Source organism: Elephas maximus, chromosome 2 (genome assembly GCF_024166365.1).
Source record: "Elephas maximus indicus isolate mEleMax1 chromosome 2, mEleMax1 primary haplotype, whole genome shotgun sequence".
Taxonomy (NCBI): domain Eukaryota; kingdom Metazoa; phylum Chordata; class Mammalia; order Proboscidea; family Elephantidae; genus Elephas; species Elephas maximus.
Window position 1 is genome coordinate 47,304,250 of NC_064820.1, and position 14,127 is coordinate 47,318,376.

The window sequence follows — 14,127 nt, forward strand, 5'->3', positions numbered from 1 at the left end:
TGTGAGCAAATTAACGGTAGGTTCAGAATTTGTTTTGATCCAGGATGGCAGACTCAAGGTCACTGTTTTCATTTAAGAAACTATAATTTTACAGTTGAACAAAAGAAGTCAGACACGTAAGAGTCATGACGTATGATTTCTTTACATGAAGTTCAAGGACGAGGATGGGATTGACTGAAAAGGTGAAGGAAGGAACTTTATGAGTTTATGGAAATATCCTATATCTTGATTGGGGGTTGTTTATATGGGTACATACATTTGCCAAAATCAAACGGTACATTTATTTTACTATATATAATTATTTTAACATACATAACTACTAAATATTTTAATATATATATCCAGTATAAACTATTAATATATATAATAGTTTTATTATATATAGTTATTTTTTGGACAAGGTAAGTGCCTAGACACTACAGTATTCGGTAGTAAATTGAGTGAGAGAATATAGAAAGTGGTAAAAACCACATGTACTCAGATATTTCCCTTCCCTTTTTGATTTATTAAATTTTATAAGACTCCCAGAGATCAGAGTGCAAATATATATTACAGAAATTGAAATGCTCTGTATACAATAAGAGATTTCCCCTCCCCTGCTCCTAATCCTCTTGCCTGTAACCAGGGATCCTGGTATCTGTAACAGTATGTATGGGTATCACATGACAATGATTAAATGTTTTACTGTAGACCATCCACTTGACTACTTTTAAGTTGTGACAAGCATCTCACTATAGCTATGTAAAACTATTTTGACTAACTCAAATGCTTGGGGAAATTGAATGTTCTGATTAATTAAAATTTTTGATTAATAGAGTGTTCCTCAGAAAGCACGTAGCTTCAACTGTTTTGGATAGCACTCTTTACTAAGAAAGTAGAACATAATGAATATAATTATGTCTTCTTTTGATTATTCAAAACCTTACATTGCTTCTGAATCATTATTATAAAGAATTATAATTATGAGCACCATTATTATACAAGACTGAAAATACAGATGGAATTGAATTTCTGTCAATCCGAAGATATAACTTGAAGGATGCTCTGTTTTTCGAACAGTACATCTCTGTAGTTTTTTGTTTGTTTATTTTAGGGCAGAATAGGGTGAGTAATTGTCATGGATTGAATTGTGTCCCCCTAAAATATGTGTCAACTTGGCTAGACCATGATTCCCAGTATTACTTAACTGTCTTCCATAATTTTGATCTGATGTAATCATCCTCCATTTTGTGATATTATGTAACTATCCTCCATTTTATGTGTTGTAAATCCGAAAACCTCTATTAGATGGTATTAGGGTGTGGTGTATCTTGAGTCACACCACCTTACTTAAGTCACAGCTTCACTTTTGTCTCACAAGAAATAAAAGGAGAGAGAAGCAAGCAGAGAGAAAAGGGCCTTCACTACCATCAGGAAGAAGCAGAGCAGAGCACATTCTTCGGACCCAGGGTCCCTGCACTGAGAAGCTCCTAGACCCAGGGGAAGATTGATCCCAAGACACATGGAGATCACCAAGGAATGCTGGGCCCACAGATGTTGAAGGGAGATGAGGAATTTCCCCAGAGCCAACAGAGGCAAAAAGCCTTCCCCTAGAGCTAACACCCTGAATTCAGAATTCTAGCCTCCTAAACTATGAGAAAATAGTTTTGTTTGTTAAAGCCATCTGCTTGTGGTATTTCTTGTTATAGCAGAACTAGATAACTAAGACAGTAATTTAGTTTGAAATAGAGAATTTTTTTTCTGAATACATGAACATATTGTACACTTTTAAAAGGTTTTAAATGTGACACTTGAAAATTGATACAAAAGCTAATTTTTGATATGGTTGCATTTGAAAATAAAAGAAAACCATCACATTTTATGAGACAGAGTAGGAGATACACATGCACAGCACAGCTCTGTGAGCAGGGTATACAATATGTTAGAATGAGAAAGTCTACCCATTTAATACTTCTAGGGATTTTGGAGAGGGTCTACTAGCAAGAGTAGGGATAAAGAGAAGAGGACACCTCTTGAGTGATATATAGCAATGGATTTCAAAAATGACACAGCTGAGAATATTCCAGGCCACGGAGGCTCAATGAAATAGGAAGCTCATGGGGAGAAACAGTGTAAGCCATGAGTATATCCTACACCAAAGAAGGGATGTGAAAGGTAAGGGGCAGTTTGGATGGTGCAGAATTTGCAGAAGTCAGCATGCTTTACCCAGCACGTGCACACACACACTTGGACCTAGAGCTATGTAATCAATTAGAAATTGCACAAGTTTTTCCTATCAACTTAAACTAATTTGTGTTACTGTAAAGACCATACTATTTTTATAACCACTTGCAAATTCTGCAGTCTTCTATACTTAAAATTAGGACTTTGAGAGAGGTGTTAACACAGTGCCTGGGGATTAAAAAAAAAAAAATTTTTTTTTGGGGGGGGATTACTCAGGGTTAATTCTCAAAGATCCATGGGTACATTAAAATAATATATTAAGTCTTGGGGACTCATGGGGGATTCTGAACAGCAATCATGAGCGAGGTAAGGGGAAAGGGTAAATCTGTTTAGGATAGACCCAAACCAAACCCATTCCAGTCAAGTTGATTCCACTTCAGAGTGGTCCTATAGGATAGAGTAGAACTGTCCCATAGGGTTTCCAAGGCTGTAATCTTTACGGGAGAAGACTGCCACATCTTTCTCCTGTAGAGCAGCTGGTGGGTTTGAACCGCAGCCGACCTTTTGTGTAGCAGCAAAGCACTTTCACCACTGTGCCACGAGGGCTTCTTTAGGATAGACAGTTCTCTGTTAATTGAAGGCCAAATTTCTACCTAAGTCAGACAGTAGTGGTCCAGGCAACCTCCTATTCCCTTTGAGAGTGGTATTAGTGGATGTTTTTAGGGAGGAAAGTAGTATGTTATCTTTAATGGAATATTTAACAACCAATTTTCCATGATACCACCTAATCAGAATGATTGCCAACCATGGCTGTGTGGGGAATTAACCCACTAGTGGCTGGATCATGGGAAAATCTCTATGTTCCTGGTGAAGGAGTCTAGGCAGCAGGGCAGGGGTTACTCAGAAAGCTCAGGACAGCAGTTGTTTACCAACCATTACAGATGAATTTCAATAGTTCAGTGTTTTAGCAACAGCTAGGGACATATTGGAATCCCTGGGTGGTAAAAAAAGTAAATGTGCTCAACTGCTAACCCAAAAGTTGTCAGTTCAAGTTCACCCACAGATACCTCAGAAGAAAGGCCTGGCAATCTACTTCTGAAAAATCATCTATTAAAAAGGCCATGGAGCACAGTTCTACTCTGACACACAAGGGGTTACCATGAGTTGGAATTGACTAGATAGCAACTTTTTTTTTTTTTTATGGACATGCTGCTAATGAACTGGAAATCATCTGTGCTGACACATAACTTTCCTGAAATAGCTTATTATGGATTGGTGACCCATGGATTTAACTAAAGTCTTTTCATATTTGTGAATATTTTTCGCCTAAACAAGGCTGTCTTGATAATAAAGTTCATCAGTTTATAATCTGTTGAATAGAGGAGTCCTTCCTGGTTATTTGTTCTAAAAACCATTTCTCAAGCTTCGAATATTCACACCAGTTTCTAAACATTGATTTTAATAGTTTGGATGTAATGCTCAGGTCTGGATTCCTCTAGTTCATTCCCAACAAGGATTTTGCTCATATTTCCTCTTCTTTCAATGTGTAACATGATCTTATTCATACAGACATGATGTATGTCTTCCTACCGACACTTATCCCAGGTTTGAGAGGTATAGGGGGACAACCGTGACACCAGGATTCCTGTCTGACATTCAGAAAAGGTTGGCAAAGCTGAAGTCAGGAAGCAAGGAAGAAAGAGAGAAAAAATTTAGATCCAAATTCTTGGGTCAGTTATCTATGGGATTTGAAATCTGCTATTATCTAGTTAGAAGCACTTTACTTTTCAGCGTGTTTCAGATCACATGGCAATGAAGTGGGTTTTATTCATCTGAACTCTAATCTTGTTTTAAATTCAAAGTGATTATTTAGAGGTCAGAGAATTCTAGCTTGTGGGTCTGAGACTACCTGCTGCCTGATTTTCTAAATACAATTTTATTGGAACACAGGCTTGCTTGTTTGTTTATATATCATCTATGGCTGATTTAGAACTACACTACCAGAGTCGAATAGCTGCCACAGAGGCCATATGACCTGCAAAACCTTTGCAGATTTGCTCTCTGGACCTTTATAGAAAAAGTTTGCTGAAATCTGGCCTAGACTGTTCAAAATGGTGAACATTTGGGAACTATAAATTAGCAAGAGAATACACATGATTAAGCAGTATATTCAAGACTTGATTACGATGCAACGAAATTTGGATACCAGAATTTATGCATCGGGTGGGTATAAGACTTGAAGGTGGTGCTGCCACCCTTTAAATCATTTTTGGATTCCTCTTTTGGAGTTAACTTTGTAGCTAGTTCAGGGACCAACCACAAAAATTTGTCATGTCCTCTCTAGTCATCCCCTGACATAATAAAAAAATTAGCATACTACTAATATTTTTATATTAATAAACTATATTGAAGATCTTTTAAATGTATTACTTCTTTTCATTTGCTTATTCCGACTATTGACATTTGTGCTTATTAACAGCCAATTTTTAAAAATATCTACCTACTACTGTTTTTACTCCTCCTCTTCTCTCTTCTTCCTTTATAACAGGATAGGGACCTGGGCACCACTACTTGATGAGCAAATGGTCAAGATGATTATAACTTGAAAGCTGCAATTTCACACATATAATTACATGTTTAGCTTGGGGTTTGGTAGCATAACCCTTCTACCCACCTCCATGCTTTAAAATGTAACAGGGCTTCTCTGTCATGGCTTTTACTGACAGTTGGAATAACTTTGGTTTAGTCAAGTTATTTTCGGTCGAGACTGAACATTTTATAAAAGTACATTACCACTGTCACAGCGGAATTTATTCTTGCAGTCGACCTCTTCAATTTTGCAGAGCTTGGATGGAACGCATGGTTGAAAGGTCACCAGGGGTTCAGTACATGGCTGTCCCCCAAATTGACTGGGGCGCAAGATAGACCTAGACTTAAACTGAAAGGAAAAGAGAGAAATGTAACTCTGAGGTTGGGTCTATGCCAGAATATACTTAAGAAAACTGGGCATTTTTTTTTCTTATAATTTATTTTTTGTTGTTACTGTTGGGAATATACACAGCACAGCATACACAAATGTAACAATTTCTATATGTAGACTTCAGTGACATTGATTGCATTATCTGAGTTGTGCAAACATTCTCACTCTCCTTTTCCAAATTATTCCTCCCCCGTTAACATAAGCTCACTGCCCCCTAAGTTTCCCATCTAATTTTTTTAGTCGCTGTTGTCCTGGTGGTGTAGTGGTTAAGTGCTATGGCTGCTAACCCAAGGGTCAACAGTTAGAATCCGCCAGGTGCTCCTTGGAAACTCTATGGGGGGAGTTCTACTCTGTCCTATAGGGTCGCTATGAGTTGGAATCGATTTGACGGCACTGGGTTTGGTTTTGGTTGTCAGTTTGATCCCCTATAGTTAGATCTTAAAAGAGCACAATGCTCAGGGCAGACACTCTGTACAAGTTGAGCTGAATTATTGTTTGATTTTAAGGAGACTTCAGGGGGATATTTTTGGTTTAAGATTTAAAGATTATCTCAGGGCAATAGTTTTGGGGGTTCATCCAGTCACTAAAGAAAAAAAAAATTTTTCCAGTCACTATGGCTCCAAAAATATGAATTCCATGGGAATTTGAAATTATGTTCTGCATTTTCTCCTTTTTGATCAAAACTGGGCTTCTTAATTCCAATGTTGTTGTGACATAAATTTTACTAACAGTTCTTCCAATTCAATTATTGTTCATCCTTAGGGAAGTCACTACCTCTCTCGGCCGCAGTTTCCCAACCTGTAAGATGAGGAAGTAGGGCAAAAAGATTTCTAAAATCTCTTCTAATTCTGAAATTACACGATCCTAAATTAAATCGAATGCACAAATATTTACTGAGAGTCTCCTGAGTGCAGTAAATTTTTCTAGGCAATAATAATAGCCCCTCTGCATGTCAAAGATAGTGTGGAATGATAAATGTGAAAGGATTTTTGAGGTCCTTTTGCACAAGGAGGTAACCATGGAAACCAAGGTTAACATATTCTCCACATTTTAAAAAAATTTCGAATGGCAAATAGTCAAATTAAGAGTGAATAAAGGCTAGAACTCTGAAGGGCTGAAGAGTAATGACTTCGAAGTCAGAAAATCCCAAGATCGAAATGTGGCTCCTCCATTAATTAGTGGTGTATACTTGGGCAAATTGCTTACCCACCTGTGAGCTGTAACTTCCTTATCTATAAAATGAGTAGAAAAGCACAGTTTGAAAAGAAGATTAAGTAAGGTGATGTAAGTAAGGGGCCTATGGGAGTAGTGGTTGTTCAGTGGTAGAATTGTCGTCTTCCATGCAGGAGACCTGGGTTCAATTCTTGGCCAGTGCACCACATGCAGAGCCACCACCTGTCTGTCGGTGGAGGCTCATGTGTTGCTATGATGCTGAACAAGTTTCAGCAGAGCTTCCAGACTAAGACAGACTAGGAAGACAGGCCTGGAGATCTACTTCTGAAAATCAACCAATGAAAACTCTATGGATCAGCATGGTTTGATCCACAACCAATCATGGGAATGAAGTGGGACAGGCACGGTTTCATTCTGTCGTGAATGGGGTCCTCATGAGTCAGGGACAAACTCAATGGCAGCTAATAACAACAACAACAACAACAACATGTAAGGGGCCTAAAACAGTTTCTCACATAGAATGAATTCTCAAAAAATGAATTTCTTTTTCTTACGTAATGCGTGAATGCTCAGCGTGACCTGGCCAGGGTTCACATGGGCCAAGATCCTTACAGGAATGAGCTCGAGGTGGGTAAATATTGCAGCTAAGAACAGTAAACAAATTGATGGACTTTCTCACAGGGAGGGGGGAGTTCAGGCTTTTAATTCACTTCCCTAATTTCTGCCTGATTTTAAATCTTGGACTGGAATTTCTTAAAAAAAAATTATTTACTTATTGTGCTTTAGGTTAAAATTTACAAATCAAGTCACTCTCTCATTCAAAAACTGATACACACCTTTATGTACTCCTAGCTGCTCTCCTCCTAACGAGACAGCGCATTCCTCCTCTCCACCTGTATTCGCCGTGTGCATTCAACCAGCTCCTGTCCCCCTCTTCCTTCTTATGTTGCCTCCAGACAGGAGTTGCCCACATAGTCTTAAGTGTCTACTTGAGGCAAGAAGCTCACTCCTCACCAGTATCACTGTCTATCTTACAGTCCAGTCCATTCCCTGCCTATAGAGTTGGCTTTGAGAATGGTTCCAATCTTGGGCTAACGAAGGGTCCGGGGACCATGACCATTAGGGTTCCTCCAGCCTCAATCAGACCATTAAGCCTGGTCTTTTTACGAGAACTTGAGATCTGCATCCCACTGTTCTCCTGCTCCATCAGGGATTTTCTATTATGTTCCCTGTCAGGGCAGTGATCAGTGGTAGCTGGGCACCATCTAGTTCTTCCAGTCTCAGGCTGTTGGAGTCTCTGGTTTACGTGGCCCTTTTTGTCTCTTGGGTTCATCTTTACCATATGTCTTTGGTGTTCTTGGACTGAAATTTTCATTTTCTAGCTCCTGCTTTTGCTCTCTGAGCAGTGGGGAAGTTTATTTTCAGAAATTAAAGGAATTCAATGTTTCTGTGATTGCTGAGCCTATCAGGGAATCAGGGTCTTGATTCAGATTTCTTAGCTATGCCTATCACCCACCTACCCGTTTTTCAACACAAGGGTCACATTCTGACCACGGCCCGTAATCACCCAGGAGGCAGTTGATAGGACATGTTTGCCAGTTACAGTCTCTGGTCTCCTGCTTGCAAAGCTGGTCACAGAAGTTATCCAGATAGTACTGGTCCACTACTATTTGTCTGCAATAGTGAGAAAAAAACTGCTTAGGAAGAGTGCATTCACTGTGGCTGTAGCCTGATAAGAAAGACATCATTGAACATTAACAACCGTGAATAAAAGGAAAGAAGGTTTTATGAAAAGTTAGGCAGGTTGGCATATGCGCTGTTCTTGTGATTTACTGGAACTCAGGAATGACTACATAATTTGTGGGGCTCAGTACAAAGTTAAAGTGCAGAGCCCCCTTGTTAAAAAATTAAGATTTCAAGACAGCAATGGTACAGCATTATTAAACATCAAGTCAGGCGTAGAACTCTTTTAAGTGACCTCCACGAGTCACATGTTCATGGAGATGACAGTAATAGAACTCCTGGAGGGACTTGAAGTGAAAGACAAGAAGGAAGGAATAAAAGAAAGTTACTGTGGATTGCTTAAAAAAATAACATAATGTGTTAAGTGCAATGATTGAGGGAGGCCCAGGGAGCTATGGGGCCAGATTCAAAGAGAAAGTAACATGAGAGCTACATCTGGAAAAATTAGTGCCAATTCTCCAGGTAACAAAGGGAAAGATGTCCAGAGGGAACAGCATGTGCAAAGATTAGAGGTAGAAGACGGCATGACATGTCCAGGTTACAGCTTGTGGGACGGGCCTGCCAAATGCATGATTGAGAAGGCAGGATATGTTGTATTACATTTGGTAGCTAGTAGACGGCACTGGTGGTTCAGCAGTAGAATTCTTGCCTTCCAAGTGGCTGTCTGTCAGTGGCGGCTTGTGTGTTGCTATGATGCTGAAAAGGTTTCATCAGAGCTTCAAGACTATGATGGGCTACAAAGAAACACCTGGTGATTTACTTCTGAAAATCAGCTGATGGAAACCTATGGATTACAACTGAAAATTGTCCGATTCCTAACCCATCATGGGGATGATGCAGGACAGGGCAGTGTTTCATTTCATTCTGCAAGGGATCATCATGGATATGAGTCAATAGCAATAAGAGCACTACTGAAGGTTTCTGAAGTAGGGAGGTTTATAAACAAATCTGTTTTCACATGCTTAGTGCATTGCTTATTGGGGAAGTCAATTGGAAATTTTAATGAGGCTCACACTATACATGTAAAAATGTGTTGTCGTTATGTGCTGTGAAGTTGGTTCTGACTCATAAAGACCCTTTGTACAACAGAATGAAACATTACTCGGTCATGCTCTAGCCTTACAACTTCGTTACGCTTGAGCTCATTGTTGCAGCCACTGTGTTAATCCATCTCCTTGAGGGTCTAACTCTTTAGACCATCTACTTTACCAAGATTGATGCCCTTATCCAGGGACAGGTCCCTCCTTATAACATGTCTTAAGTATGGGAGATGAAGTCTTGCCATCTTAGCTTCTAAGGAGCATTCTGGCTGTACTTGTTGCAAGACAGATTTGTTCATTCTTCTGGCAGTCCATAGTATATTTCATATTCTTCGCCAACACCACAATTCAAAGGCACCAATTCTTCTTCAGTCTTCCTTATTCATTGTCCAGCTTTCACATGCATATGAGGCGATTGAAAACACCATGGCATGGGTCAGGCGTACCTTAGTCCTCAAAATGACGTCTTTGCTTTTGAACACTTTAAAGAGGTCTTTCACAGCAGAATTTCTCCATTTATCGTGATGTTGCTTATTGGTCTACTTGTGAGGATTTTTATTTATTTTATGTTGAGGTGCAATCCATACTGAAGGTTGTAGTCTTTGAGCTTCATCAGTAAGTGCTTCAAGTCGTCTTCACTTTCAGCAAGCAAGGCTGAGTCATCTAACATAGCGCAGGTTGTTAATGAGTCTTCCTCTACTTCTGATGCCCTGTTCTTCTTCATATAGTCCAAATTCTCAGATTATTTGCTCAGTATACAGATTGAATAAGTATAGTGAAAGGATACAACCTCGATGCAAACTTTTTCTGATTTTAAACTACGCAATATCCCCTTGTTCTGTTTGAACAACTGTCTCTTGGTCTATGTACAAGTTCCCCATGAGCACAAGTGTTCTGGAATTCCCATTCTTCACAATGTTATCCATGATTTGTTATGATCCACATGCATAGTCAGTAAAACACAGGCAAACATCTTTCTGGTTTTCTCTGCTTTTAGCCAAGATCCATCTGACATCAGCAATGGTATGCCCCATTCTATGTCCTCTTCTGAATTCAGCTTGAAGTTCTGGATGTTCTCTGTCAATGTACTGCTGCAACCACTTTTGAATGATCTTCAGCAAAATTTTATTTGTGTGTGGTATTAATGATATTGTTTGATAATTTACACATTCTGTTGGATCACCTTTCTTTGGAATGGGTGAAAATATGGATCTTTTCCAGTCAGTTGGCCAGGTATCTCTCTTCCAAATTTCTTGGCATAGACTAGTGAGAGCTTTCAGTGTTGCATCCATTTGTTGAAACATCTCAATTGGAATTCTGTCAATTCCTGGAGCCTTGATTTTCACTAATACCTTCAGTGCTGCTTGGACTTCTTCCTTCAGGACCATTGGTTCTTGTTCATATGCTACCTCCTGAAATGGTTGAATGTCAACCAATTCTTTTTAGTACAGTGACCCTGTGTATTCCGTCCATCTTTTTTTTTTTAAATAATTTTTATTGTGCCTTAAGTGAAAGTTTACAAATCTAGTCAGTCTGTCACATATAAACTTATATACATCTTATTACATACTCCCATTTACTCTCCTCCTAATGAGTCAGTCTGCTCCCTCCTTCCAGTCTCTCCTTTCATGACCGTTTTGTCAGTTTCTTACCCTCTCTACCCTCCCATCTCCCCTCCAGACAGGAGATGCCAACACAGTCTCAAGTGTCCACCTGATACAAGTAGCTCACTCTTCATCAGCATCTCTCTCCAACCCATTGTCCAGTCCCTTCCATGTCTGATGAGTTCTCTTCGGGAATGGTTCCTGTCCTGGGCCAACAGAAGGTTTGGGGACCATGACCGCCGGGATTCTTCTAGTCTCAGTCAGACCATTAAGTCTGGTCTTTTTGTGAGAATTTAGGGTCTGCATCCCACTGTTCTCCTGCTCCCTCAGGGGTTCTCTATTGTGCTCCCTGTCAAGGCAGTCATCGGTTGTGGCTGGGCACCATCTAGTTCTTCTGGTCTCAGGATGATGTAAGTCTCTAGTTCATGTGGCCCTTTCTGTCTCTTGGGCTCATAGTTATCGTGTGACCTTGGTGTTCTTCATTTTCCTTTGATCCAGGTGGGTTGAGACCAATTGATGCATCTTAGATGGCCGCTTGTTAGCATTTAAGACCCCAGATGCCACACTTCAAAGTGGGATGCAGAATGTTTTCTTAATAGAATTTATTTTGCCAATTGACTTAGAAGTCCGCTTAAGCCATAGTCCCCAAACCCCCGCCCTTGTTCCGCTGACCTTTGAAGCATTCAGTTTATCCCGTCCATCTTCTTTTGATGCTTCCGTGTCATTTAATATTTTCCCGGTAGAATTCTTCAAAATTTCAACTTGAGGCTTGAATCTTTGCTTCGGTTCTTTCAGCTTGAGAAATGTTGAGCGTGTTCTTCCCTTTTGGTTTTCTATCTCCAGGTCTTTGCACATGTCATTATAATGCTTTACTTTGTCTTCTTGAGCTGCCCTTTGAAATCTTCTGTTCAGCTCTTTTACTTCATCATTTCTTCCTTTCACTTTAGCTGCTCTGTGTTCAAGAGCAAGTTTCAGAGTCTCTTCGGACATCTATTTTGATGTTTTCTTTCTTCCTGTATTTTTAATGACCTCCTGCTTTCTGCATGTATGATGTCTTTTATGTCATTCTACAACTCATCTGATCTTTGGTCATTAGTGTTCAATTCATCAAATATATTCTTGAGATGGTCTCTAAATTCAGGTGGGATATATTCAAGATTATACTTTAACTCTAATGGAATTGTTCTAATTTTCTTCAGCTTCAACTTGAACTTGCATATGAGCAATTCTGTCCACAGTTTGGCCCCTGGCCTTGTTCTAACTGCTGATATAGAGCATTTCTATCATCTCTTTCCACAGATGAAGTCAATTTTATTTCTGTGTGTTCCATCTCGTGAGATCCGTGTGTACAGTTATCATTTATGTTGTTGAAAAAAAGGCATTTGCAATGAAGAAGCCATTGATCTTGCAAAATTCTGTCACACAATCTCTGGTATTGTTTCTATCACCAAGGCCATATTTTCCAAATACTATTGCTTCTTCTTTGTTTCCAATTTTTGCATTCCAATCACCAGTAATTATCAATGCATCTTTGATCAATTTCAGATTATAGAAGATGGTAAAAATCTTCAATTGCTTCATCTTTGGCCTTAGTGATTGGTGTGTAAATATAAATAATAAAAAAAACCCTGTGCCGTAGAGTCAATTCTGACTCATAGCAACCCTATACGACAGAGTGGAACTGCCCCATAGAGTTTCCAAGGAGTGCCTGGCAGATTCGAACTACCTACCCTTTGGTTAGCAGCCATAGCACTTAACCACTACGCCACCAGTGTTTCCACAAATATAAATAATAGCCGTATTAATTGGTCCTCCCTGTAGGTGTATGTATATTATCCTATCACTGACAGCATTGTGGTTCACAATAGATCTTGAAATGTTCTTTTTGACAGTGAATGCAATGCCATTCCTCTTCAATTTGTCATTCCAGCATAGTAGACCATAGGATTTTCTGATTTAAAATGGCCAATACCAGTTCATTTCAGCTCACTGATGCCAAGATATTGATCTTTATACATTCCATTTCATTTTTGACTATTTCCAATTTTCCTAGATTCATACTTCATACAATCCACACTTCTATTATTAGTGGATATGTGCAGCTGTTTCTTCTCATTTTAAGTCATGCCACATCAGCAAATGAGGGTCATGAAAGCTTGACTCCATTCACATCATTAAGGTCAACTTTACTTTGAGCAGACAGCTCTTCCCCAGTTGTATTTTGAATGCCTTCCAACTTGAGGAGCTAATCTTCAGGCACTATATCAGATGATGTTTTGCCGCTTTTCATAAGGTTTTCACTGGCTAATTTTTTTCTGAAGTAGACAGCCAGGTCCTTCTTCCTAGTCTGTTTTAGTCTGGAATGTCAGCTGTCTACCTGTCCACCCTAGGTGACCCTACTGGTATTTGAAATACTAATGGCATAGCTTCCAGCATCACAGCAACACGCAAGGCACCACAGTATAACAAACTGACAAATGCATAGGGTATTTAAAAATTATTTTCTAAAATAAGTGTCCAAATAGTGTTATAATATTCAAAACACATAAAATATAGGCCTTTCTCCCCTATGTCATGTGAGCATCTCCATGGTTATAGAAGAAACTATGGGGAATGAGTAGTCTGAATTTGTGAAAAGACTGAATTATTAACTATTATCAAGTAAACGCAGTTTGCTTGCCTTCTTGTACATGCCAACAATCAAGCTAATAGCTAACAGTGCTGCTCAATTGAGGTCCTGTTAGACCTGTTTTAATGAGTAGAAAATTCTCTATATTTAACTCACTAAGTGTATGCAAGCAGAGCTGTGTGTTGATCGAAAAAAAAGCTTGAGTAGTGATTCTAAGTAAGTTAAATAGTCAACAGCAAATCTTGCACAGATTCTTAATAATACTTTTTGAAACCCATCACTTTTATGGAAAGGACAAAGTAGACTCAAATTCCATCCAAATTCATGAATTCTTACTTTGAGATATATTCTTCCCCATTGCCTAGATGGCACTTCTCATGTTATTAACCCAGTCCTTGAGGTCTCCCAGGACACAAAGAAAAGCTACATAGCTCACACTCACCTCTGTCTACTCTGGGTTCCAGAATTGCAGGTTTTTGAGCAGCTGGACCACTGAGTCCATGGGTAACGATCACAGAAGCAGGCTTGGGTCTTGTCAACCAAAGCAGCCAGCAGGATGAAGCGCAAGATGGAGAGTCTGGCCATGCCTTGAGAGCTTCCAGGCCCTAAAATGGAAAGATGGAATGCATATCAAACACTTTTTGGGGCTAGAATTTTCCAAGTCATACTGAGTCACTGACTCAAATGTGATCCTAGAAAACACCTTTTCCATCTCCATGTCTTCCTTAAGGCAAGTCAACCTACAAATTCAAGTGTGTACAAGTCCCATTTCTAATACTTTTTAGGGTAGAAGAT

At 39.3% G+C, this 14,127-nt stretch overlaps 1 protein-coding gene across 1 annotated transcript in view; it reads right to left on the bottom strand.

The window, feature by feature from the left end:
* The window catches only part of C6 (complement C6), a 75,547-nt gene extending 61,630 nt beyond the window's left edge, over nucleotides 1-13,917 (bottom strand). The window contains exons 1-3 of the mRNA XM_049857977.1: nucleotides 13,775-13,917; nucleotides 7,837-7,990; nucleotides 4,957-5,101 (exon numbers count right to left, since the gene is read on the bottom strand). Of these exons, the coding sequence (XP_049713934.1) occupies nucleotides 4,957-5,101; nucleotides 7,837-7,990; nucleotides 13,775-13,917 (442 nt within the window). The remainder of the gene's footprint in view (nucleotides 1-4,956; nucleotides 5,102-7,836; nucleotides 7,991-13,774) is intronic.
* Nucleotides 13,918-14,127: the final 210 nt, after the last annotated feature.